General features: G+C 46.1%; 8 protein-coding genes across 8 annotated transcripts; 2 read left to right on the top strand and 6 right to left on the bottom strand.

Moving 5' to 3' along the window:
- On the top strand, positions 1–926 carry GL218_06465 (Succinate dehydrogenase cytochrome B subunit, mitochondrial; the record flags this gene model as incomplete). Its single annotated transcript, XM_033583178.1, has 3 exons — positions 1–40; positions 194–278; positions 482–926. The coding sequence occupies 3 exons, from the start codon at positions 1–3 to the stop codon at positions 924–926; spliced, it is 570 nt and encodes a 189-aa protein (XP_033433745.1).
- A 486-nt stretch (positions 927–1,412) lies between these two features.
- On the bottom strand, positions 1,413–2,932 carry GL218_06464 (Transcription initiation factor TFIID subunit 6; the record flags this gene model as incomplete). Its single annotated transcript, XM_033583177.1, has 2 exons — positions 1,413–2,419; positions 2,497–2,932. 2 exons carry the CDS (start codon positions 2,930–2,932, stop codon positions 1,413–1,415), a joined length of 1,443 nt encoding a protein of 480 aa, XP_033433744.1.
- A 4,085-nt stretch (positions 2,933–7,017) lies between these two features.
- On the bottom strand, positions 7,018–7,981 carry GL218_06463 (NADPH-dependent 1-acyldihydroxyacetone phosphate reductase; the record flags this gene model as incomplete). Its single annotated transcript, XM_033583176.1, has 3 exons — positions 7,018–7,089; positions 7,140–7,489; positions 7,537–7,981. 3 exons carry the CDS (start codon positions 7,979–7,981, stop codon positions 7,018–7,020), a joined length of 867 nt encoding a protein of 288 aa, XP_033433743.1.
- A 431-nt stretch (positions 7,982–8,412) lies between these two features.
- GL218_06462 (uncharacterized protein) lies at positions 8,413–9,897 on the top strand (the record flags this gene model as incomplete). The annotated part of the gene is made up of 3 exons (XM_033583175.1): positions 8,413–8,701; positions 8,759–9,176; positions 9,231–9,897. 3 exons carry the CDS (start codon positions 8,413–8,415, stop codon positions 9,895–9,897), a joined length of 1,374 nt encoding a protein of 457 aa, XP_033433742.1.
- A 266-nt stretch (positions 9,898–10,163) lies between these two features.
- GL218_06461 (uncharacterized protein) lies at positions 10,164–11,270 on the bottom strand (the record flags this gene model as incomplete). The annotated part of the gene is made up of 1 exon (XM_033583174.1): positions 10,164–11,270. The coding sequence occupies one exon, from the start codon at positions 11,268–11,270 to the stop codon at positions 10,164–10,166; it is 1,107 nt and encodes a 368-aa protein (XP_033433741.1).
- Positions 11,271–15,004: 3,734 nt separating this feature from the next.
- Positions 15,005–16,393, bottom strand: GL218_06460 (uncharacterized protein; the record flags this gene model as incomplete). Its single annotated transcript, XM_033583173.1, has 1 exon — positions 15,005–16,393. The coding sequence occupies one exon, from the start codon at positions 16,391–16,393 to the stop codon at positions 15,005–15,007; it is 1,389 nt and encodes a 462-aa protein (XP_033433740.1).
- Positions 16,394–17,821: 1,428 nt separating this feature from the next.
- GL218_06459 (Glutathione S-transferase omega-1) lies at positions 17,822–18,703 on the bottom strand (the record flags this gene model as incomplete). Its single annotated transcript, XM_033583172.1, has 1 exon — positions 17,822–18,703. The coding sequence occupies one exon, from the start codon at positions 18,701–18,703 to the stop codon at positions 17,822–17,824; it is 882 nt and encodes a 293-aa protein (XP_033433464.1).
- A 477-nt stretch (positions 18,704–19,180) lies between these two features.
- On the bottom strand, positions 19,181–23,503 carry GL218_06458 (uncharacterized protein; the record flags this gene model as incomplete). The annotated part of the gene is made up of 9 exons (XM_033583171.1): positions 19,181–19,539; positions 19,611–19,845; positions 19,914–20,312; positions 20,365–20,606; positions 20,671–21,243; positions 21,309–21,462; positions 21,512–22,017; positions 22,081–22,674; positions 22,750–23,503. 9 exons carry the CDS (start codon positions 23,501–23,503, stop codon positions 19,181–19,183), a joined length of 3,816 nt encoding a protein of 1,271 aa, XP_033433465.1.
- Between the last annotated feature and the right edge of the window lie 822 nt (positions 23,504–24,325).

Raw genomic sequence — 24,325 nt, 5'->3', positions numbered from 1 at the left:
ATGAACGCACAACGAGTTGGCCTCCGGGCCCTACGGCAAGGTACTATACCACAGTCCTATCTTATTTACTTAAGCCTTATCTAGAGTCCTCTACCCGGTGCGGTCGTGGCTTGCGATAACTTGCCAATTCATCCCTCTAGTTATATAAAAACGTCATAGATCAAGTTTTGCTAACTGGCAATCACTTAAACAGCCGCCGTCAAGAAGCCTAATGCCCTTTTCTTCGAGAACCTCCCTCGCCTTGCCCTGGGTACGAATGCTGCAAGCCTACAGACCAGGTATATCCCGTCTATTCCGAATACTATCTTTAATACCCCTCCAACTACTACCATGCTCTGCGCAAACTACCATTTTGCCAGTCATTAGTTTCCAAGTCGCATCACAAAAATATCCAAGAGACACCTATTAGTTGCGATCTTGGAGAAGCTATAGAAAAGGCAACCTTGTCATTTTATCAATGCTAACGACCCTAATAATACAGAAGCGCATCAACCCAAAAGCTTTCCGAGACCGACGCTCAATCCCTACTCGCGGCACAACGACGCCAGCGCCCTGTATCTCCTCACCTAGCAGCCTATGACTATAAACAGACGTGGTTTGGTGCCTCAATCTGGACGCGTATCACCGGGCAATCTCTTAGCGTGTCCTTCTACGCCTTCTCGCTAGCCTACTTAGTTGCTCCTCTGACCGGTTGGCACATCGAATCCGCTACACTAGCCTCAGCGGCCGCCTCTCTTTCCCCCGCTGTCCTTGCCGGCCTCAAGACCATTGCCGCCTGGCCCTTCTTCTTCCACTTCGCAAACGGTTTCCGTCATCTCACCTGGGACATGACCTACGGCTTTAAGAAGGCAACTATCCAGCAGACCAGCTATACGGTCTTGGGTGCTAGCTTAGTCGCTACCCTAGGTGCTGTTTTCCTACTATGATCCATCCAAGTTGCTACAAGAATAAAGGTTACGGGGTATACTGGCATGGACAGCAGCTGGTGTGTTGGACTTGGGGGCGTTGGGTTGTGTAGGCTATGAAGGGCTCACTAGGGTTAGTCTTTGGTCCATTGGCAAATGGTCAAGTCTAATGAAAGCCTGTACGAATCAGTGATGCGTAGGTGTTACTTGGAATACAATATGTATATTCCTTTTGTCTACGTGGTTTGTTTGCCGCCTTTCACCGGCCACACGTTGAATACCTATTTAAATAGAACAGTTTTACTCGCGGCCAACTTAGCCAACCATGCAAGTGTCACAATTTCCGCCGCCTATCCTAAACAAGCAGTGCCGAAACGCCATTCACCTCTTAACAAGGGTATCAATCCAGACACCTGATTCCCAAAATTGTACTGTAGTGTAGGACTACCGATAAACCAAGTTTGTGCTCATAGCATTCACTCTTCAGAATCCCCATGCGAGACTATCCTATTGAAAGTCGCGCGCATCCAAGATGGCTTGGTTCAGCTTGTGATCGCCTAGGGCGGCAACGCGCTGGCCAATAATGTCACCCAAGAATGCCTTGATTTGGCTAGCCTCGTTCTCGCTAGAAAATCCATTCATACCATTAGCCAGAGGAATATCCTCTTCCGTTAAGAGTTGGATGACCTTCGTGATAACACCAACTAAGGCTTCAAATTCTGCATTAGAAATCTGCTCGTTCTTCTGCCGTAGAGGGATGAGCATCGAGGTTTCGAATTCTTTGAGGTTGCGCAGTAGAAGGACCTTAACAACATCGGCGCTGCCTGCTGCTCCAAGGCCGCACACTGCACCGTACCAAACAGATGGTGGCAGTGATGGGTTGAGGAAGTTTTTGAGACATGTGCGAACCAGCTTCGGACGTAGCATCTTGTTAGTGTCGGAATATTTCCGAGCAAGTTGTCCGACAAGTGTAGCAGCAAATTCTCTTAGACTATACTGTTCCTTAAGTGCGTCAACGCCATTCTCGGCCCCGATCTTGCGGCCCAGTATGCATGTGAGCACCGGCGCACAGAGAGGGCTGGCATATGGCGAGAGGAAAAGTCGATCGTTATTTATCAAGGCGTTGGTAAGTTCCATCATCTGCCGTAATACGAATATGTCATCTAGGTGGTGTGTAACCTGGGTGGAGACGAAGTTGACGAAGTATGGAACAAGCTGATGGATGCTTGGTTCGGAAGCCACAGACTCTAAGGCAGCTTCGCGCAACCGCTGCACTTCAATATCCGGGCTATCATCCATCAGAGCAGCCTGGATCTTCTCAAAGTATAGTACGAGTTCTTGAGACAGGATGTGTTTGACTGAAGGTTTGAAGTTAGGATTGTCCTGACCAGAAAGAGCAGCAAGTGCAGGATTAGCGCTGGGACCTTTGGATAGAAGATCTTGCGCTCGCGACTCCGCTGATGTGGGATTTTCCAGGGAGTTAGGCTGCACGCCTTCGACGGACAACCAGTGCTCTATAGGTGCGCAGTTAGTATTTATTAAGATTTATTGCGAAGCTGTAGCGATATCTTTTAACTTCCAGGATACTTACTAGTAAATGTGGTGTCTCGGGGGATCTTAGGTAACGGCGCATTAATCAGCTTTTCAAAGTCGACCTCTTCATCTTCCACGTAGAATAAAGCTTGTGGGCCCAGGCTGGCCTCGCCGTATCTGAGGGCTCGTGTAGAGTCATAGCCATACAATGGCTCCACATCAAGAACTCGTAACGCTTGAGAGACATCCTGGACGGTTAATGTGGTACGCTTCGCAAGTCGCATAAACCGCAGGGCCTCGATGATAACTTGGCCAACCCTATACTCAACGTCTTGAGAAAGTGTTCGTAGTCCTTCATCGCTCAACTTAAGAATACCGACTGATTCTGCAACATCCCTGACGCTCTCTTGATTCCATAGGAGTCTTTGCTCTTGGGTGGGTCCTTTGCTTGAAGCATCTTGAACAGAACCGCGGGTATCCCTATTTGCCGACATGTTGGCTGGTAGATTTGCCGATAGTAAATATAATCCCCTAATGATTGTTATATGGCGAGGTTTTAAGGCGATATAAATATGTAAAATTGACCCGAAAGGTAATCAACGACTTGCGTTGCCAATAAGTTTTAAGAGTACTCTCGCAGGCTATGCGAGGGTTGTGCGAGGATTTTGGTTGATAGCGGGAAGGTGACGCTAAAAAGAGTGAAGATTTGGGAGAGAAGATAGCTGTTTATATAGTTTTGAAGTAATACAGGTGGTTGGGAAGCGGCTAACCACCTGGCACTTCGATCAGCCGTAATGGTAACACCCTTAGGTACCTAATTTATTCCTCCTCGACGATGAGTCTGTGCAGCGATTTTAATGCGATAGTTGATTTAATTATTAAGCGCAACTTGCGTGAACGACTTGTATACGATGCTTAATGAGGTACTAGGCTTCGTAAAATATAGAATCAGCTCTCGCAACGCGTATGAGACGACAGACAATAGATCAACCTCAAGGCGAGGATATAACCCCACAATCAACAATCGGTATGTGGCCCAGAGCCAATTAAATGCCCATTTGACGCGTATTTAGGTTATAGAGATGAGGGAGTACCGACTATGGTTTAGGGTACTTAGCAGAGGAGAAGTTGATGAAATCAAATCAGATGAAGTGAACAAGGCTACAAGAGTTCAATGTTCGAGAAAGTAATGAAAGTAAAGGAGCTTCTCAGCCTTGAACTTGGCAAGCCGTCGAAAAGTGTAGTGGAGCCCTCTATTCATTGGTTGAAGGTATATGCTTAATCAGAAAAGATACTTAGGTACTTACAGCTTAGCATGTGCGAAGTACGTACCAGCGCAATCTTAAAGTTGAAATCTGATAAGATAAAGTCGAGATACCATCTACAACACAACACTTTGTCTACAAGCCCGAATATTGGCTTTTTTAGTAATTGCATGATCTTTATTACAAGCATGAATAGTTTTTCTCCGAGATATGGCCTTTAAACTAGAAAACTACCAGTTTTGTATGTACAACGATTAACCAGAACTGTTTCTGGGCTGGCTATCAAAAATACTTATATGACCTAGACAACATCGAGTACAACAGATAAATAACATATAAAATAAATTCTATGCTATGAATTTATTTCTACTGTAAGAAATCCCAAAATCATTATAGTTGGCGGCTTGTAATTACGTAGTAAAATACCTAGCCTGGTAGGAGTCGAAAAGAAAAATTGAAAGAGGGGATTTCGAACCTCGATTTGAATCGCGAACCTTGAAGTTGCCTACTGTGTTAACCACTGCACCAAACAATCAATTCAAATGCAACCCATGGGGCATGTACCTTGTGTCGAACCCACGTCCGAGCCCCTCAGTACGGTGCACCATTAGTTCAAATCCGACAAAACAAAAAAGCGGATGAAAATTGGTCCGACTTGGCATATGCACTGTAATTACAGCACCTACAAGCGCTAAAGCCCCCTATAAATACAGGGCTTTACAGCGATGCATGCGCTAAGGATTTGGCGCTTAAAAAAAAGTCTCCGAAGCTAAAATCATTCACTGTAATTACAGCACCTATAAGCGCTAAAACCCCTTATAATTATAGTGCATTACAGTGATGCATGCGCTAAAACTATAGCGCATAAAAAAAAGTCTCCGAGGCTAAAATCATCCATTATATTTATAGCATATATACCCACTAAACACCTTATAGTTATAGGGCATTACAGTTAATAACACATTATAATTATAAGGCTTGCAAATCCAAAATTTTAATTGGCTGACATTGGGCCAGCTGTAGACAGCTGCACCAAAAACCTTAATTTAACTTCTGAAAAACCACTAAGTCTACTGTAGTTATAGTGGTTACATACGCTAAAGCCACTGTAATTATAGTGGTTACATACGCTAAAACCACTATAGTTACAATGGATGTAGTGGACTTAGTAAATTTGATTTTAGCCTCGGAGACTTTTTTTTCAAACGCTATAATTTTAGCGCATGCATCACTGTAATGCACTGTAATTATAAGGGGTTTTAGCGCTTATGGGTGCTGTAATTACAGTACATGTGCCAAGTCGGACCAATTTTCATCCGCTTTTTTGTTTTGTCGGATATGAACTAATGTGCCACCGTACCTCAGGTTCACTTCTTACTATGCCATCACTCACATACATGACTATCTCCACGGACCATAGTAGGGACTTCGTAAATAGCAAAAAATACTTGCCTCCAGAAGCCGACGGAACGAAGCATTAATTCCATCCGGAGACGTGGGTAGCCAGAGGCGGTAGGCTTTACGGACCCGTACCAAAACCCGGTGTTTTGTCATCCCTATAGATATTATCGAGGGATTACCCTCTTAACCTATGATTCAGAGAGTACACGAGGTACAAGCTGGGGGTATTTCGCTTTATTGCTTCTGAATTTAGTTCTGTTTTTTATAATTATAAGGCTAACTTTGGTTTTTATCAATCTCCTAGGCAACCACACTTATGCCACTCCACCATGCAAACTGCTGTATCTGCCCTGTACACTTCAAATTACCATTTAACGCTTTGACAAGGGTAAAATAAATTGCACCATCATCCAAATATCCAAGCTTAAAAAAGAGGCCAGTCTCAGATCACTAGTATAGGTACTAATGCCAAGAAAACTCCCTTTGATACGTTCTTTGTACAAAACATTGTTCCAGTATTATTCCATACATAATTTCCCCCTCTTATCTCTTTACCTAGGGTACCTACGTCTCGAAATATATCATATTGGTGAGCTCAATACTATTTCTATACCGACATACTTCCAAGGTCTTATCGCTGTATATATAAAGGCTGTCGCTAGTTTCGCTGCAACAATACCTAGTAACTCGTCACCCTTAAATACCCCAAAACTTTTATTGCACTCTAAGAAACAATACTACTTGAAAAAGCCACACACAGCTACTATCTAGTAGTTATGGCAGGCTACGATCCATCATCTGATGACATCGAAGTTCTGGGAGAAAGAAAAGTAGAGAGTCATATTGATAGAAGTTTTGAAACCTTCCAGAATAATAGACCAACGAAAGTTATTCTTTCGACCGCAGGTTATGTTTACCCGCGGCCCGGTTTCTCGGAGGACTATCTACAGCCACAAGCTCTTGCTGCGCCTATCCAATATACTGAAGAGGAAAGGTCTGCATTTCCAACTCAGTTCGACGGTAATTCTGGTTATGAATCATACGTCAACGCCTTCTTCCGCTTGGGATTAAATAATCCAGCAGGGGATATCTCATGTCGTCGAGACTGGGACGCTGTTATAGCTTCTCGTAGCTTAAATGTAAAAGCCAACATCTGTATCAATGGCTTAGGGCGGGACGAAGAAGATAGATGGCTGACACGATCTGAACTTGAGCAAGGTCTCCGCCTCGCAACGTCACATCCTGACGTATGGGTTCCATTCGGCTCTAGATTCTGGTCAAGCCCCTTTGATCACAGTAGTTTGAAATGGGATGGTGATCAAAGGAATGACTACTACTCTCACGACTGGATGATTCTCCCGTGTAATACCGAGTCAGGGTTTAGTACGGGCGAGCACTGGCAGTTAGTGATCTATTCTAAACTGTCAAAGACTATATACTACGGAGACTCATACCGCCCTGTCGAAGTGCATACGGCTAACATAATAGCCATAAATCTAAGGCACTTTCTTATGAACAACGACATTGGTGATCCTGGGGTCTTACAAGCTATCGTGATGCTGTTACCATTACAAAGTGGGCTCTGGCAATGTGGGTACAACGTAATCGAGGCCGCCCGAGCGTTTGTCTATGAGAATGGACTTGTGAACTGGCACGATTCACCTTTATACAGAGGTATGTCTAGAGTTGACAGGGACTGGGCTCTAGTCAAGAATATTGAGCGCTGGTCTAGGATCGGGTATCGAGATCATCATGACTTACTTGGAACAAGGTAGCTATCAACACGATAAGGAGAAAAATAAATGAGAGAGCCGAGCAAGCAGTGCAAGTCTAATGCCTATAATCCATTCTACCAAACTCAAGTCATCAGAGGTAGTGTACAAATTAATATAATATTTGAACCTAAGTTAACTCTAGATTTTCTTCTTCTGCTTAATTTTGGCCATCTCGCTAGAAATAGGTACGACACTCTCTACCACCATATCCTATAGATCTAATTAGACATGTCAAAGATTCGAAACAATTTAATACTTACAAAAAGTGAATTGGGCAATAACCAACACAAAAGCCGAAATAGGAGTGCGTGGGTACCGGCCCAGACTACTCCAGCAGAGCCGTGCTCGATCTCTCTAACAACCTTAGTTGCGTACTGCCTCGAGCTGATAGCACCACTTTGAAGCCTGCCGTCACCGATACTATAGATAAAGTCTCGGATATCGTAGTACTTCGAAGACACGGGTAGTTCTTCCCTCTGATATCTAGAAAAGAACTCAGTCTTTACGGCACAGGTAATAAGAGTAATCGTCCGAACTCCAAGAGGTTGGAGTTCATGACGCCACGTCTCGCTAGCCATGGCAAGGGCAGCTTTCGAACTATTATAGATGCCTGGATTGTTAGAAGAGCGCTGTTGAATATGTTAATTAAGTACTTACTCGTAAGAGCCATAGGAGAATATGCACTCGCAGACGAGTTATTCACGATGCATCCTTTGGCCTCAATCAGGAGAGGGGCGAAGGCTTGGAGCATAGCGAACGGCGCCCAGAAGTTGAGGTCAAATAATCTTTTGCCATCATCAATAGGTGTATCTAGAGCTGGTAGTAAAATAATCCCGCCGCTGTTGTTAATGAGGATATCGAGCGTGCCGCCAGTCTCCTTTTTAACACTCTCAACGGCGGCGGCAATCGACTCTGACGATAGTACGTCGAGAGTCAGACACGTAACATTCTCAGCACGAGAGAGGTTCGGTGGGAACTTCGATGGATTTCGTGTAGTTACAAAAACGTGGTAACCCTTTTCCTGGAAAACTTCAGCTAATGCTGCACCGATGCCTCCGGTAGAGCAGCCGGTGATCAAGACCGATTTCCGTGAAACGGACATTGTATAACTAAGAAATAGAGTATGATCAATAGGGAATTAGTGTGTATGGATGCCATGATATGAATGGGGATTCTCGGTGCTTTTATAGAAATAATTTAGAGAATATTCTTATAGAGGTCCTGTGAAGTTGTCTAATGTTTGTAGATTTGTAAGTGCTATGAGTCTGAGTCGCGGCCTTTCTACCCCTGTTAACTCCTTGCCGGGATCCCCTAAACGGCAAACAAGATAGGTCTTGGCATTAAGAATCACGCCGATCGTGAGATAAGTAAGCAACATCCCCTTCGTGTTAAACAGTTCATCTCGCTTTGCATCTCCTTTCCACCATTATCAATCATGGGTTTACTACATTTGGTAAACAAACAGAAATGCCAAGGCAGGTCAAGATGCCAGGTCCGGATGGATCCAGAAGGTCTTCTGTCTCGTCGGCTGGGATGCCATTCATCATATCATCGAGCATTGAGAAAACCGATCCGGCCACTAGGAAGCTGATTAGAAGCCATGCAAGACGGGGGAAAACACGAAAAGGGATTCGCCCTGCCGTAGATCAACGATCGACCACTAGGACGACAACAGTTATTCGTGCTCGGTCAGAGCCGCTGAAACTAGAAGAAGTCGTCGAAGTTTATGCCCCATTAATTCCTGGTCGGACTGGGTTAAACATCTATTTCGTCAATTTCTCCGACGATTTAGAGCCTTTGGCACTTTTTAATATGGAAAAAGGTTCTTAGTCAAGGTAGTCTTAAATGGCATACATTAGCTAATCCCATATAAACCCAGTTACAACAGTATCAAGGAAAGTCATCTTCCCCTTACGAGCAGCAATCAGCTTCGAAGGTGACGATGAAGGATGGCGCTCTCCATTTGGACGAGATGCCGTCGCCCTCCACGTAATGGCATTTGCTGTACAAGGTTTCATCGACAGAGTCTTGCACCGTCAGGGTAATCTTAACCCAGTAGCCATACTGCACTTCCAGAAAGGACTAAGACTTCTTCGTGAAAGGCTTTTGGGGGACGATGACGAAACGAAGATTTCAGACTCGACAATGAGTGTGGTCTTGAAACTAGCAAGCGTAGCACACTTCGACGGAGACTACGAGACCTCGAGGCAGCACATGGAAGGTCTTCGTAAAATGGTCGACTTAAGAGGAGGCCTCGACATTTTCAAAGGAACACCGTTACTACTAGAGATGCTAAGGCAAGTAGATGCAAGGATCCGTACTTACTAATATCAAGCCCTAACCATTCATAGGTGTGACCTGGGGGTGGCATTGCTTAATGGGTCATGCCCTGTATTTTTCATCCAACCTTCTGAGTCGATGACAGAATATCCCGAGAAACTCCTGCCGGCTCCCGTTGATGGGACACTATCCCGGGACGATATGAAACTAGTTCGAATCACCGAGGATGAGCTAGCAACGGCTTGGAGGGTCTTGAGGAGATTCTGCTTGTTCATCGACCTCGGGACCCAAACTCGACGGACAATCCGATCAGATATCATCTACGAAACAATGACTGCGGTAACATATCGCCTACTCCACATGCGCTTCTCCACCGGGTCGATCGACGAAGCTGTACGGCAAGGCCTTTTGGTCTTTTGCTATCATATCTTCTTGCAGTGGCAAGACATTAAACCACCGTACTGTGATTTGGCTGTCGCATATCAATCCTGCATTCTTAGCCTTGAGAAATCTGATGTAGTTTCGTCGCATCTCATGCTCTGGCTATTGATAATCGGGGCTATTTCAATCTTCAATATATCAGACGAGGTATGGCTAAGGGAGCGCATAGTAGAACATGTGGGCAAATGTCAGATTAAAACGTGGAGAGAAATGCAAGACATACTGAAGTCGTTTATGTGGATTGCAGTGTTGGATGAACAATCGGGAAGACGTGTCTATGATTCTATATTCAAATAAAGAATTTTATATACTCTTATGCTAAGTTGAGCCACCAACCCCTAACGCCTTGCATGCTGTTCGTCTATGTTAAATCGTTGCCTGTCTGGGAAAGTATCGTCATAACATCGTTAGGTTTCTCTCATCCATCGTATCATATCGTATTTCCCTCCAGCGCCAGTTTGTCTGATAACCTTGAATATCAAAAGAAAATTTTGCCAATTTGGTATAATAGTGGTATGATAGATCCATGAGCGGCGAAGAAAGCGGTTTGATTTGATCACATATCAGTATCTCGATTTACCCCTGCGTTTACTGGGGCTCTTGACGCCCATTAGTTTCGATGCAATCATACTGCTGATCGTGTTTTCAGCGAACCCTTTGACCCCGTTAGATTTTGCTTGTCTTGGGTCCTTGTCGATAAAGGCGTCGATCGCAGCTGCGCCCAAAGCAGCTGTGGCTATTTTGGCACCCTTCTCGCCTGTCCAGCTCCCTGGGTCCTTGCGAAGTCTGAAGGCAGTGAGGCCACCCGCTTCAAGAGCTGCTCGAGCAGCCATTTGCCACCTATCGGCAACAACTTCGTTAGGTACCTTGGAAGATCCGACGCCGGTCGATACTGATTTGGATTTACGGCCCCGGTTACGCGGAGGAGACGGTGACGGACTCTCAGTGTATGAATTGGCTCGGGATCGTCGGTGGCGTCGACCTCGATCGCGTTCATAATCTGACTCGTCACTTACAGATGGAGATCTGTGTCTCCGATGCCTATGCGGAGGGGCATCGCTATGTGCGCGCGAACGCCTCCTGTGCGGCGATGGGGAAGGGGTAGGAGAGTGGTGCCGATGACGATGATGGTGTCTTGGCTCCGGTTCATAATGGGAGCTTCGGCGAGAGTTATCGCGACTCTGCGAGCGGCCTCGGTCACCTGCTCCGGCTTGTGTTGCAGCGTATAATGCAGCCGCTTCGCTAAGGAATTTTAAGCCTTTCTGACCTATAGACTTGGTACGCTGAACACCCGGCCGTTGAAGGAAGCCTGGATCTTCGCGGGGTTTACTTCGAGATGCCTTCCTGCTGGTGTGAGGTGGCGAGGTATGTCGAGAAGTTCTATGGGGTGATGAGCGTCGATCAGGTCTTGATGGTAGGGTATGCGCTCTATCGCGTTTATATCGAGGCGGACTGGTGGCTCTGGAATTTCTCCTAGAGGGACTCTGTCGTCGACGTGGTTCAGGATTTGGCGATGTGCCGCGATGAGATTTAGAAATATTGTCGGCCTCTTCAGTACCAACGTACTCGTATCCAGTGTCGTTGATAGGCGAATTCGAATGGCGGTATGGGTCGTCAAAGACATAAGGATCGTCATAGCGATTGTGATGGTTGCGCGATCGAGACGCCATGGTTGGTGTTTGCGTAATAAGGTCTCACACGAGGAATGTTAAGTAGGTAGTAGTCGTTAAGTACCAGCTTCGAAGAAAAGCAAGCCGTAAGTTACAAAAATGCAGCGCAGTGATGTGCGTCTTTTAAAAGCACGAACGATGTATGCAATGTATTATGTAGAAGAACGCTGGGAGACCTCCCGAGGGGCTGCAGGTAGGGTCTTATTACGCAAAACTGCGCCTCGACGTATTCTCTGCAGCAAGTCGACGATTACTGGTTGGTGATGTCTCCAGGAAATTACAGCGTTGTCGATATCGCTGTCAAAGTCCAGCGGTGTAGCGAATAACTTTCGTTAGCATCGAAAAGATTGCATAAGAGGTGATGTCAACTGGGATTACAGCTCTTCTGCTATTTGCAGGGGACAGTGCGGGTTGAGTGGGATGGCTTAGATGGGAATAAGATGGGAGGCCTATTACACACATACAGACGCCAATCATGGATGCTTAGCAGGTAGGCCGGGCTAGACTTCTAGCTGGCGTATGATCGCTGGAGCTGTCGAGCACGCTAGAGACGAATATGTTGCCACTTTAGACGATGGACGATGAATGATGCATCCCCCCGCATGATCTCATAGTGCTTCTTTGCGTGGGCCAACACATAGACACGGCGGACGAATAACGAGATGGGTTTCCCATTAATTGCTGAAAAATAACAGAAAGGAACGAATAGCTTTGCTCTCACTTGAGCTGATCCAAGTAAGGATAGAGAATTCGGAATAGATTCATTCATCTTGATGAAATTCGTACTGATGCTTGCCAAGCAAACAGATAGAATTCTCTTCTCGAAAACCTGCGGCGGCGAATGACGCTAGTCGTTCGGTGAGGTCCGCTCGATGTTCAATATGCAGCAGCATCTGACGCCTGCACCTGGTATTGGACATATGATGATAGGCAACACAAGCTCGACCGTTGAAAGCTGTCACAACGATAGGGTCATACAATGTACGATAGAGATGATATCTCGTGACGATTTTCAAAACGTGACAAGACCGGTATGATGATATCACGTATATGTCCGTCTTGTATTAGTTGTAAGTGTTGGAATTGGTTCACTGTCCTCGACACATATTCGTTAAGGTTCCGTATTTTCTAGTACATATGGAAGAGCTGTCGCAGGAATCGAAGAATACAATTGACTTGAGAATTGAATTCAAAATAACGCGTATGACATGGCTTAATCTAAAAAAGCCACATACGAACCCGGATCTACGCACCCGGCCCCGGCGGGATGGGTCCATACCCCTGATCTCAGTTTGACGCTTAATAGTTAAACCGATTCCGTAGTACGTAGGTACAGATTCAATTTAATGCCGGAACGCCAGAGTCAACATGATGAGATTAGTTAGCTGTATGTTGCCATCAACATAATAGTCTCGATTAGTTAAATAACTTTTTATTTTTAAATGAAAGCTTGAAAGTGGAATTTAAAGTCCCATAATTAACGCATCATGTCATTAATACATAAGAGGTAAGCAACCTGGTGAAAGAGACCTTGATATTAAAGAAACAACCGTTTGGTAAGCTATAAGGGTTTCTATTCAACCTACCTCTATAAACATATTGGCACCAGGACAGGGTTATTTTAATTTATAAGGTAAATAAGACCTTATAAGGATATGAAGCGAAACTCTTCAGAGTCTCATACGAACTTCACCCTCAAATCTAGCCCCTCCACAACTTAGCTGATTTACACAGTCCTACGGAGCTATATATATCACCAAAACTTCAGCTCCCAAGTCATACATCCACATACCTCCAAAACTCAGATATAGTATCCAGTTACCTATAATTAGCGGCGATACACCCCCCGCGATATTTTCATAATGGAGGTTGCGGTGCCAAGTACGGAAGAAAGGCTAATACAACAGTCCGGTTAATTTCGCCGCATATCAATCTATATATGTACACCTGTTGACTTTTCTAGAACATCCAAACAAAATTTTCAGAATAACGGCCAGTCCTACGCTATGCCGAGTTGGATTAGACCAACTCAATACGAATGCAATATGCCGATCTGAAGACGTCAGCAGTCAAACAGACGACCGTAAGTCTATAAGATGGCTAGGATCTCGCTCATCCAAAGCCCGGTTCTCTACAACAGGGACTACATTCAGGAACAAGTAGTCTAAGATACGATGTGATGGCGTTGTTCATCGCAGCATGAATCCCGGCTTAGCTAACAATACGGCAATAGCCTATGACCCCTTACTAGGTTAATTTCAATACTTCTAGTACCGGCTCTATCATGCGTCTTCCAACCCCAGATTCCGGGACCACCTCTACCGGATGTAGTAATAAAATTTTAGCGGGACGAGATACCGTTTGCAATATTAGTATATGCCAAGGTATATGTCTTCGTATCAACACATCCATGATGTAGGTACGTTCCGGGATTGAGATGGCATTTCTCGGACTACATAAAGCCTGCCTAGCCACAACATCCATAGCTACGCTGTTTCCATTAAGCAAACATAAGTAAATATTGAAATATCAGTTCATCGCAATGCTATTCAACATCATTCTCTTGGCCCTTGGGGCTGCAGCTATCGCTCTACCGGAAAAGGCCGACTGTCCTCGCATCAGATGTATAGATGGTGTTAACAAATGTGGTAGGTAGCTTTCCATGAATGCCACCGCTCTATTGAGTCATGAGATAAAAATTAACTTCCTTACAGGAATTAAATACGGTAGATGTTACGATATGTGCACGCATGCTCAACCAAGTCCTCCGCCATGCCCAGAGATTACACCAACCCCGACGACGTTGCCGCCGATAACATCAACCGCCTCGCCCTGCACTAGTACAGGAACTGCTTGCGTCGATTACCTTAGGAGCTGCGGATCGCCTCCTACTGCTATCCTCACCTATGGAGGGTATGTACCTGCTATTAATCAAAGAAGCGCGTATGCTAATCCAACACTTATGAAGATGCTACCCAGCATGTGGCCCTACGCCCACGTTCTCGCCTCCACCATGTCCAGAGCCAACTGAGACTTCTGCTGAATGAAACTACGATAATTATAATGGATAAGATGCGACGGTCATTTCTTGTTAGTTGAAAAGTCAAAGCTACTCGTGAGCGATTCCTTAACATTGTTCTGCTTAAGGTATGTTTGGTGTTGGATGGATTAGCTTAGAAAAATGGCTTGCATGTAAAAACGATTAGTTTGAGTTGGTTCAATTTATTTATTTTACGTTGAATATGACCAGCCCCAGTGAGATCCCATAAAACTACAATACCACGATGAAGCAGATGTAAGAGAAGAGGTATTCCAAGAGTCAAACCATTGGCTCATAACATCTACATGTCACCTGACGACGATTCACTTTCAAAAGCAACAAGATATCAGGCGCATTATATACATCAAAAGTTATATTTACACTATATACACGGAGAATAATAATAACTTGATCAATACTAGCCGGGTCCTCCAGCCCCGCAAAACACCGGGAGAAGAAGAGCAAAGAAACAAACCAAAAAAACCTAAATGTAACAGACAATAATAAGATCCAGCTTTATGCAGCCGTGGTATCACCAAACCCGTCGTTTACGTACGTACGTTCGTCTATAGAATCAATCACAACCATTACTCATCCTCCCCCCCTGTCTCGCCGCTAACCGTGCCCGCGAACCTTTTTTAGATGGGACAAAGGAAACGAGCTGGGTATATATTCATACGTTTATGCATGGAGCTTATAGCATGAAGATAGCAGCGAGAACGGCGAATAAGCCGGTAGCGCCCGTGCTGGCTACTTGAGCGACGGCGCCGCCAGTAGCGATGGGGATGGCCGGCTTAGAGACTGAGCCGGTAGGGCTGGGTGTGGTGGTTGTGTTTGCGCTGACGATCGGGGTGGTGATCGGGGCTGGGGGTGGCGGAGGCGGGGTGACTATATAAGAAGTGATCATGGAAGAAGTGGCCATGGAAGAACTCGAGCAGGGAGGCGTAGTTGTGACGGTTACGATCTCGACGGGGGTAGTAGACTCAGTCTCGCATGAGCAGGGTGCGGTCTCGGTGACGGTGCTCTTGCTAACGGCGGGAGGGGTCTCTTTAGGGGTGTCCTTGGGCGGTGGGGTCTCCTTGGGGGTTTCCTTGGGAGGAGTGGTCTCCTTAGGAGTGTCTTTCGGGGGGTTACTCTCCTTGGGAGTATCCTTAGGAGGGTTGCTTTCCTTCGGTGTCTCCTTAGGCATCTCGGAGGTCGACGTAGGAGTCTCCTTTGATGAAGTGCTGCTTTCCTTGGGAGTCTCTTTGGGTGGCGGAGTCTCCTTGGGGGTATCCTTAGGAGGAGTGCTCTCCTTAGGAGTGTCCTTCGGCGGGGGAGTCTCTTTAGGGGTCTCGGTAGAACTGCAAGGTGTCGTGGTGGTTATGGTGATCTCCACAGTTGTGTTTTCATCACAAGGCGTAGTAGAGGGAGTCTCTGTAGGAGTCTCTGTAGGGTGGGTTGAGCAAGGAGTGGTAGTTGTGATAGTAGTCTCTATGGTGACATTGCTGTCGTCAGAAGGCTTGGGAGTTTCCTTCGCATCCTTGCACTTGTCGGGAGCGAATTCGCCGACTAAGCTCGACAGCTTATTCACGACCTGGTCGGCAACGTCCTGTGCGATATCACGTCCCGCCTCGGGAACCTGGTTGACGACACCGTCGACGAGAGACTTAGCAGCACCTCCAATGTCCTGGACGGCACCACCAACGATGGAGCACAGCGCCCATTTTTCGAACTCCTTCTTCTTGTCCGTCACATCTTTGAGCAGATCCTCAGCCGCGGGGCCCAGTGGTGTCACAACTTCCGTCAATCCTATCGCGTCGACCAACGAGAGTTCATTGTCGCCGCTGGTTAACTCCTTTCCGCCTTCTGTGAGGAGCTTGACGAGGTCCTTCGCGTCGTTCTCTACACCCTTAATGTCAGAGCCATCGAAGGCCTTGACAGATCCATCGAGTTTCGTAATAGCATCGGAGACTTTTCCAACAATCGATTTTATACCGTCGATATCCCGCGGCGCTACCTCATTCGTCCAAACAGGCATCGGCTTAGCCACGACGCCCGTTGCGGACAGAGCCGCTAAAGAGAGAACTGATGATGTCTTCATGTTTGTGATAAGAAACACTGGAAAGAAAAAAAAAAGAAGGGAAGGATTCCGGATCTCTAATAATGAACGCAAAACCAATGCAGCCGAATGACTATGAAATGAGTGTCTAAGACGGAAAAGAAAAAAAACCCTATGAAGAAACACAAGTTGAACTATCCGCCGATCATCGACACGGCTGTCTGCCTTGGTGTTATATACGGACTCGACGATGGGAAGACGGGGCTACGCCAAGCTGTTTGACCTTGCTGCTGGGCCGCTCATGGATGTAGGACAGGGTATAGCCAGCTCAGAATTCATTGTTAGAGGTCTATAGGATTCTAACGCCGAGAAGGCTGGCAAGGAAAGTAACGTAGCGTAGCGTGCTAGATGGCAAAAATAGCTTCGCCGTCTAGGGTGTAACTTTGGGTACTAGGTCAGGATAGGCTATCGCTATTTTCTAACAAGTAGTTGCTTAACTATCGAAGGTTATCTGGGGAAGATCTAATGATCGTTGATTCTCGTGCTTGACTAGGAGGACATGCATCTTGGCGGTAGGTATTAAGGGGAGTGGAAGTACAGTTTAGACCCCCAAACGGGAATCTCGATATATGGTGGACCATCTGTGACGCCGCGAACTGCCTATATAGGACAACCGGCTCACACAGCCTCACGTTGACATGCTTCAACTTAATGAGCCGACGCTGCATCGAACTAGAAATAGAATGGACAGGCAGAATTAACTTAATATCAATTGTAAGTTTTAATGAAAGCTACTAAGAAAACAATAAAATTTGATTTTGATTGCTACTTTGAAGGTTGAATGCATCGGCGGAGGACGATAATGTTTTCTATGACTTACGAGCTCGATCAACTCGATTAACTTTGAACCACGCGACAGAGATAACATATAATTGTTTGTCACATTATGACTTATCCTACAGAGGAATGAGAAGAAGCAAAGAAGGACAAGAGAAATGAGGGTGCAGAAGGATCTATTATTTTGAAACATGGCTCTCTGGATTAAGAGAATCCTTCTAACTCCAGATGGCGGGGCTCACAAGTGACAGGGCTTCCAGGCCAAAGCTACAGCGTGGGACGAGCAGCCAACAAACGGGGAAGTCCAAAAGGCTATTGTAATTATTGGCATCGATAATGGATTTATATTTCCGCATTATAGGGTATATCTTCGATCTAGTCTGTGCAGAGTTCTTCTGGGGTGCCATGGTTCTTATTGATATAAATAACTAGAGATAATTATAGAATTAAGATACCGAATGGAATCCCCACTGAAGGATCGCGAATGATTCCAACCGAAGCCATTGATTCAGGTGGAGCTTGTGCCTCTTAGAAAATCGCCGTTCTCGTTTCGAATAGACCAGATCAAGTAGGTGAGACAATTTGAAGATATGTGAATACCTAACCTAATTGCAATCGAATGGTGCCATCGTCTCACGGAAGCCTTTCGCCCTTTCTTGTAGCCTGCGCGACTTCAGACTGTGTCGTATCTTCCGCATATCTCTTATACGCAGCGATATACTGCTCATCAGCGCTCCAAGTATCTTTGACGCTCTGACGCTCAATTATCGCATCATACCATTTCCTCCATCTTGACCATACCTTCTCTTCTTCCTCGTCACCGGCCTGTCCCGGAGCCGGGATACCCACTCCGCCGGGCTTGTAATGATCAATAAGGAAGAGGCGCTTCGCCCAGGGTGCAAGCATAACATCCACCAAGCTGAACGTACGGCCGAGAAACCACAGTCCGCTATCTTCGCCATCTTTCTCATTTTCTAGAATCTCTTTTACTAGTGTTTTAATTTGGCCTAGGAAACCTTCTCGCGCCTCTTCGATGCTATATCCCTTATCGGAAGTGTGTTGCAGCACTCTATAGAAGCCCGGTATAATCTTACTGCTAATATGATCAATCCAGAGTCTGCATCTAGCGCGCTCATACGGGTCGCGGGGTAATAATCCAGGACCATTTTCCTTCTCGTCAACATACGCCTCATCGAGATATTCGCACACGACAGCACTTTCGTACAACGGCTTCCGCTTATTTCCTTTGAGTTCTGCATCAACGGGAACTGCTAATGTAGGAACAAGTCCGCGTGGGTTGAGCGCTAGGAACTCAGGTGCTTTAGCGTACGGATTGATCTCGACATATTGATGCGGAATGCGTTTCTCGTGCAACACGATCCAGGTCCGTTGGACAAACGGACAGAACCAGCCTCCGTATAACTTGAGGGGATGCTCAGCGGCGTGATCCGCTGCGAATTCAGCTGCCGCACCGGTGGCGCTTCCAGGTAGCGAGGTATCCACTGTCGCTGGCATGATATTCTTTTGTTTCTTAAAGGTTATGCTAAATTGGTTAAAGTGATGCGATTGGAATGATCGTGGTCGGTGACGTATGAGCAGCACTCGTTGGATAGTGCTTACTGACTGGCCCCTCATCAGATGCTTGAGGATGTAAGAAGTTTGAATGACAAGTGAAAATTACATGAAGCATCATTACGATGACATCAAGATGTAACAGTGGTAGGTTACGGTTAGCTGCGGGGGAGTGGAAATAATAGAACTATAGTGACCACTAACACCACTAACACTACTAGGTTACCGTCGAATGATCGATTAGAATTGGTTATATTATCTCAAATATAATATTAACAATTAATTAACCCAAGTCAGGTATCTAACTTTAATGCTATTACTATAATTCTCATCATCGTCTTCATATAGATGGACAACTCAGTTGGGTATCATCCACTTCGCTCTTCAAAAACCCAACACTTAATTCATATGCAGATCTCCTTAATACCCATCTTTAATTATTCTCTTCCACGTTCCACGACCAGCCAGTCTCCTCCTAGTCGCCGTCTTACGGTTTAGGTCAGGAATGACGTATTCGTCAGGCCTCTCTGCCCGCACCGTCTCCCAGAAGTCGTAGCCACGCTCACGACGTCGTTCTGCTCTCTGCTCACGCTGTTCTCGTTGCTGCTTACGTCGCTGTTTCGCCTGTCGCGACGCTTCCGGCTCTAGTTTCGCGAGCTTAGCTGTACTCTGCTGCATCCAATTTTTTGCCAGCTTAAAACACCCCTTGAAGACAGCTTGCACGCGACCGCTAAATGCTGCCAGGAGTGTACCGCCAATGAGAGCTACGGATACGGGGACTATAATGATACCGGTTAGCAACACACTCGATAGTCCAGTATTTGTGTCTGAGAGGAGAAAAAGAACTTACGCGAGATGGCGCCAATAAACCCAAGACTGACAAAGTTGTCGTCTTCACCTCCCCACTCCTTAGTATTCATCCCGAACAGACTGGTAAAGAAGCTCAGCGGCAAGAACAACACTGTAAACGTCGTGAAGATCATGACTGAGAGGTTTTGAGAACTAGCTAGCTCAGTCTGTAACCGCGACCACCGTACTTCATCTACTTGAGCTTGACGTTGTATCATCTCTTGGAGTTTCTCGTACTACAAGTACTGTGTTAGCAGCTGTTTCAATATGCCCTTTATATACGCTTAAGTATAATGGCCCTTACATCTTTCTTGGTGTTATCCACTCGCTTGATCATGTCGTGTACCTGTTTCTGATACTCCTGCAATCGTTTCAAGGCTTCATCCAGGAACCCTCGACCATTCTCGGTAAACGATAGGAGTTCAGGTCTCTCGTAGCTCTCCTTCATCGCCTTAATCGCAGCCTTCTGTTCCGAGAAGAGGTTCATCATTGTATTGAGTTCATCATCCATGTCCCGAAGCTCAAGTAAGGCAGATGTATTTTCGCGGTTTTCCCGTTCCGACTGCTCTAGTTCTCGCCTATGGCGCTGCTTTATGCTCTCAGATCGGTTATCCTCGGGCTCGTCTGAATCCGAATCTTCGAAAATCCTATCTCGAAATGTCTGCATTCGGAATCGTTTAAGCGATGAAGTCATCTTTTCGGTCTGCTAGTTGTAAGTAATTCCTCTCACGCATTTATATGTAAGAGTCACGTACAAGTATCCCGATAGCCTCCTCAAATATACGGAATATTTCTAGGTCCGGATGGGAAGTCCTATCGAGTAATACCGTAACTGCATGTAACGTTATGAAAGCAGCGAGATCCAGTGCATTTTCACAGCGACCGCTAAGATCTCCATTCAACTCGTTATATACACTGTTTCTTAAATCCGCCTGTTGGAACAACGGACCTTCCATCGGATAAGATTCGCGCTTCGGGAAGAAAGTCGTTAAAGTCGCTTTCGGAAATGTTAGTTAGCGAATTATATACAACTAGCATAACCACCCTCTGGAGCAACTTACTCGTATCAACTGCCCAAAGCCATAGCTGGTCGACCATGAGGACATTACCATCGATAATGTCGTTCTCAAGTTCCGAATCACTCTCTTCTTTATGGTTCGCTGTATCTGCAGTTTTCAATGTGTCCACAGTTGACATCAATCGACTTCCAGGTGAAAGTGCGCTTAGGGGTTCTTTGCCGTCACCTACATGATACATATCTCGCTTTCGCTTAAATGGGATCGCAATCCTCTCTTTGGTAAGTTTGTACAACATTTGATCATCGTCTCGTGCGTAAGTATCCCCGAGAGCCGGATAACCATATTGATCTAGAGTTCTACGCGTATTAAGGGGTGGATCGTGTCCAATATACTGCCAGATCACCCGCGAGTCAAGCGACTCAAGCTCGGCAACATCTTTCGGAACAGGTCTTGCTCTACCTTGATCCATCCTCCGCCTGATGATATTGCGACGCCGCACTATATTTACATACGTATCAAAGTGAAGATACGGTAGATAGAGGTACAGGTGTGTCGGAGTGATAGCGGGGCTAGGGCTCCTACCGGCTCGTCCAGGAGATGGCGGACGAGGTGAGCCTATTATGAAGATTAGTAAGGTAGGTCTAGCTCTTATATATTACTTCAAGGTGATGATTCCTTACCGGGCTCTGATGGAACAAAAGCACACCCAGGTTTGACGTACGAAGCGTGGAGATTCGCGTGTCGTCCTTGCACATGTCGATTAGCCCAATTTTCGTTACTAAGGAGCTTTTCAAAATTTCGATTCTGCGTCTCGGAAAGCTTATCGAATATTTTCTAGAGCATATTTAGTAAAACTCGACAACGAGATAGGGGAGTTACTAACCTTGACCCAATGAGGATTGTTGAACGGCAGATGAATCCACATAAACTTTCTTCTAGAAGGGTCCGGTCGAGAAAAGCCAGCTCCCATACTGTGTAATGTGGAAGAATGGCTAATACCACCATTCGACTCGAAGGAATCCTCTTTGCTAGTAGTTAAACCCGTCCCTGCTGCCCTCGGAGAAACGTCAGCCCCCTGAGGCTCAGAACTGGTAGTTTTGGCCGTCTCGGTACTGCTCCTAGAGGATGGACGATGAAACCCTGGGGTCGCAAGAGCAGGAACTGTTAGCCCACGACTTCTCCTCGGCGAGAAGGCTGGAGTAGGCTCCGTTGATGCGCCCGATATTGATGGTCGCGAAGAAGCATGGCTTGTTACGACGATCTCAGGTGACTGGCCGGTCTTGGGCTCATTCTCAGATTGTTCGGGTGAGCTATTCGGCCGCACCGAGCCCAGGAGCATCTGACCAAAGTCCTGTACGATCCCCAATGCACCTGCAATTGGCGACGGACCTGATAATGGACGTCGCGGTCGTAATATGCCCCGGTGCCGCCTAGCTGCTACAGTATTCATACGTTCCTGAAAGCACTTCTCGGGGCCTTTCTCGAGAAAATCTTTCAAGATATGTTTCGAGATGTAGAGCCTAATTTCCTGACCGGATTCACCTTCAGGGTCTCCGTAGAAGCCGACCAATTCGAGCTTGATGTTTTCACTTAATCTCAGTGGCGTATGTTCAAAATTGGCGCTTAGCTCTTCCGCCTTTCGGACTGCGGCTCCTAAATCAGCTAAAAATGAGTGCATCGTTCGGATGTTGCCAAGTCCGAACGAGGCACAGTGAGCGTGATCGCTCTCAAGAGACAAGGCTTGCTCTCCTCGACTCCCGAGTAGTCCTGATTTGATGGATGTTAACGGAGCGCTGAAATGGACTTCGTCAATGTCAGAACTGCCGAGGCCGGACAACTGGGAATCGACTGTCTCGTAAAACGTCCATATGCGTAACTCGCTAGCAAGATCCATGAACTGATCATGTATATGAAGCAACGACTTGTTCCCTAATTTCAACTCGCGAGCGATGGATCTGGGAAGCGGACTTTGTAGAAACATTAGTTGTTGGATGCTATCTCGTAGATGGGGCATCGACATGTAACTGGAGCCACGATGCGGCGTAGCTGATATAAGTCAGTAGCTACACTATGCTAATAGCATACAGAAAAATCAGGTAAACGGAACCAAAGCAGACTTACCAAAAAAAGCGATGCCATGACAATCGAAGATCAGAGACCGAAACTCGGGCTTCTGGTTCGCCTTGACTAAAGCCAATTTCGCAACAAGCCCACCAATGCTATGACATATGAAGAAGATAGGTCTTGATTTTGACTGGCGCGCGCGGATCTTTGAAATCTGATCAAGCAAGTCATCAGCAGCCTGGTCGAGCGTCATGCCCTCTGTCAATTCGCGATGACGGTAAAGCATCACTCGCGCCGTGCTAACTTCCTTACGGATTCCCTGCCTGATCCACATCTGGCTCGCCTTGGGTAAGGGACGGTTGATTGTGGGCGAGAGAATGCTGCTTCCTGGTAGCTCCTTGACAGTTGAGTAGTGGTGCAGCTCATTCGACATAGGAAAGCCAAAGTAGTCCTCCGTGAGGGGATCCCTAGCCCAAGTATCGACAGAAGACGCGCCGACGCAGGGTATGGCGATAATATCGACCGTAGTCTGATTGTAGCCATGTCCGTCAATGTCGCCGTCGATGTGCGCGAACCCTGGCTCCGGATTCCAATGCGAGTAGCTACTATCGATAGATCTCTTAATATCAGGATCATCACCATATTCCGAGCCGTCGCTATGTGATGCCCCGTGGTCACCAGTAGTTACGCGTTCGCTAGTTCTGTTATTCGTATCAGGAGCGCTAGTGGTAGAGCGCGTTGTCGCATCCTGCAATTCCAACTCAGCTTCAAGACCCAGGCCACCTGAGTCTTCACGACCGGCTTCCGCCATTCTGACTTGAGTGATATCGACTCTGATTTAATCTTAACCTTCACGACACGATCATGTTAGACGCCAGTTTTCTAGTCGCGCATTGCAGAGACCATATTAAATTATGCGAGATCGCTCAAAGTCGCTAACGATTTAAGCTAACCGCAATATTTCGCGTAAGAGGATGCCTAGAAGTTTTATACAATAGCAATGCGGAGTCAGCCTTGCATTTATCACTGCCTACCCTCCATACGCAAACCCCATCAGCTGCTTTGGCTGCGGCTCTTCTCCATCGAGATTTCCCCAGAGTCGCAGAGTAAGTGGATCTCTGATTGGTCGACAAGGGCAAGACATGGTGGCTTCGGGCGTAACCGTAAGATGAAGATCCTCAGCTGACGGCAGGGGTTCGATGCGGCTGGCGGCCAAGGCGGTTATACGGCAGCTAACCCTTTTTACGCATATATTCGAACAAACACTTGAACATGTATTTATAAGTGACGATGCTTGATCTTTTGGCGTTACGACCTACTAATTGCATAGACCCTGATCAATAAACAATCCTCATATCGAAATCAAGTCATCACAAGTATTTAGAAGTAGTAGAATCCCGAATGTCGTTATTATTAATGGAGATAACTACAAAAATTCGTATTTAGATCGGCATGCTTATATTATGTGACCCTCTGACGAATAAATATGAGATATCTTTACCATTTTGGCATGATCGCCTGTCAGGGAGCGTTAGAATGAGGTAAGATAAGTCCTTGCACATGTGAGACTCCAACATACCTACTAAACCCATTAAATGAAGCCATTAGCTAAAGTCTCACAATGAATTCTTAA

The sequence above is a fragment of the Daldinia childiae genome (genome assembly GCF_008694065.1).
Source record: "Daldinia childiae strain JS-1345 chromosome Unknown Scaffold7, whole genome shotgun sequence".
Classification (NCBI taxonomy): Eukaryota; Fungi; Ascomycota; class Sordariomycetes; order Xylariales; family Hypoxylaceae; genus Daldinia; species Daldinia childiae.
The sequence above is the reverse complement of the archived record's forward strand: the minus strand, read 5'-3'. Positions and strand labels throughout refer to the sequence as shown.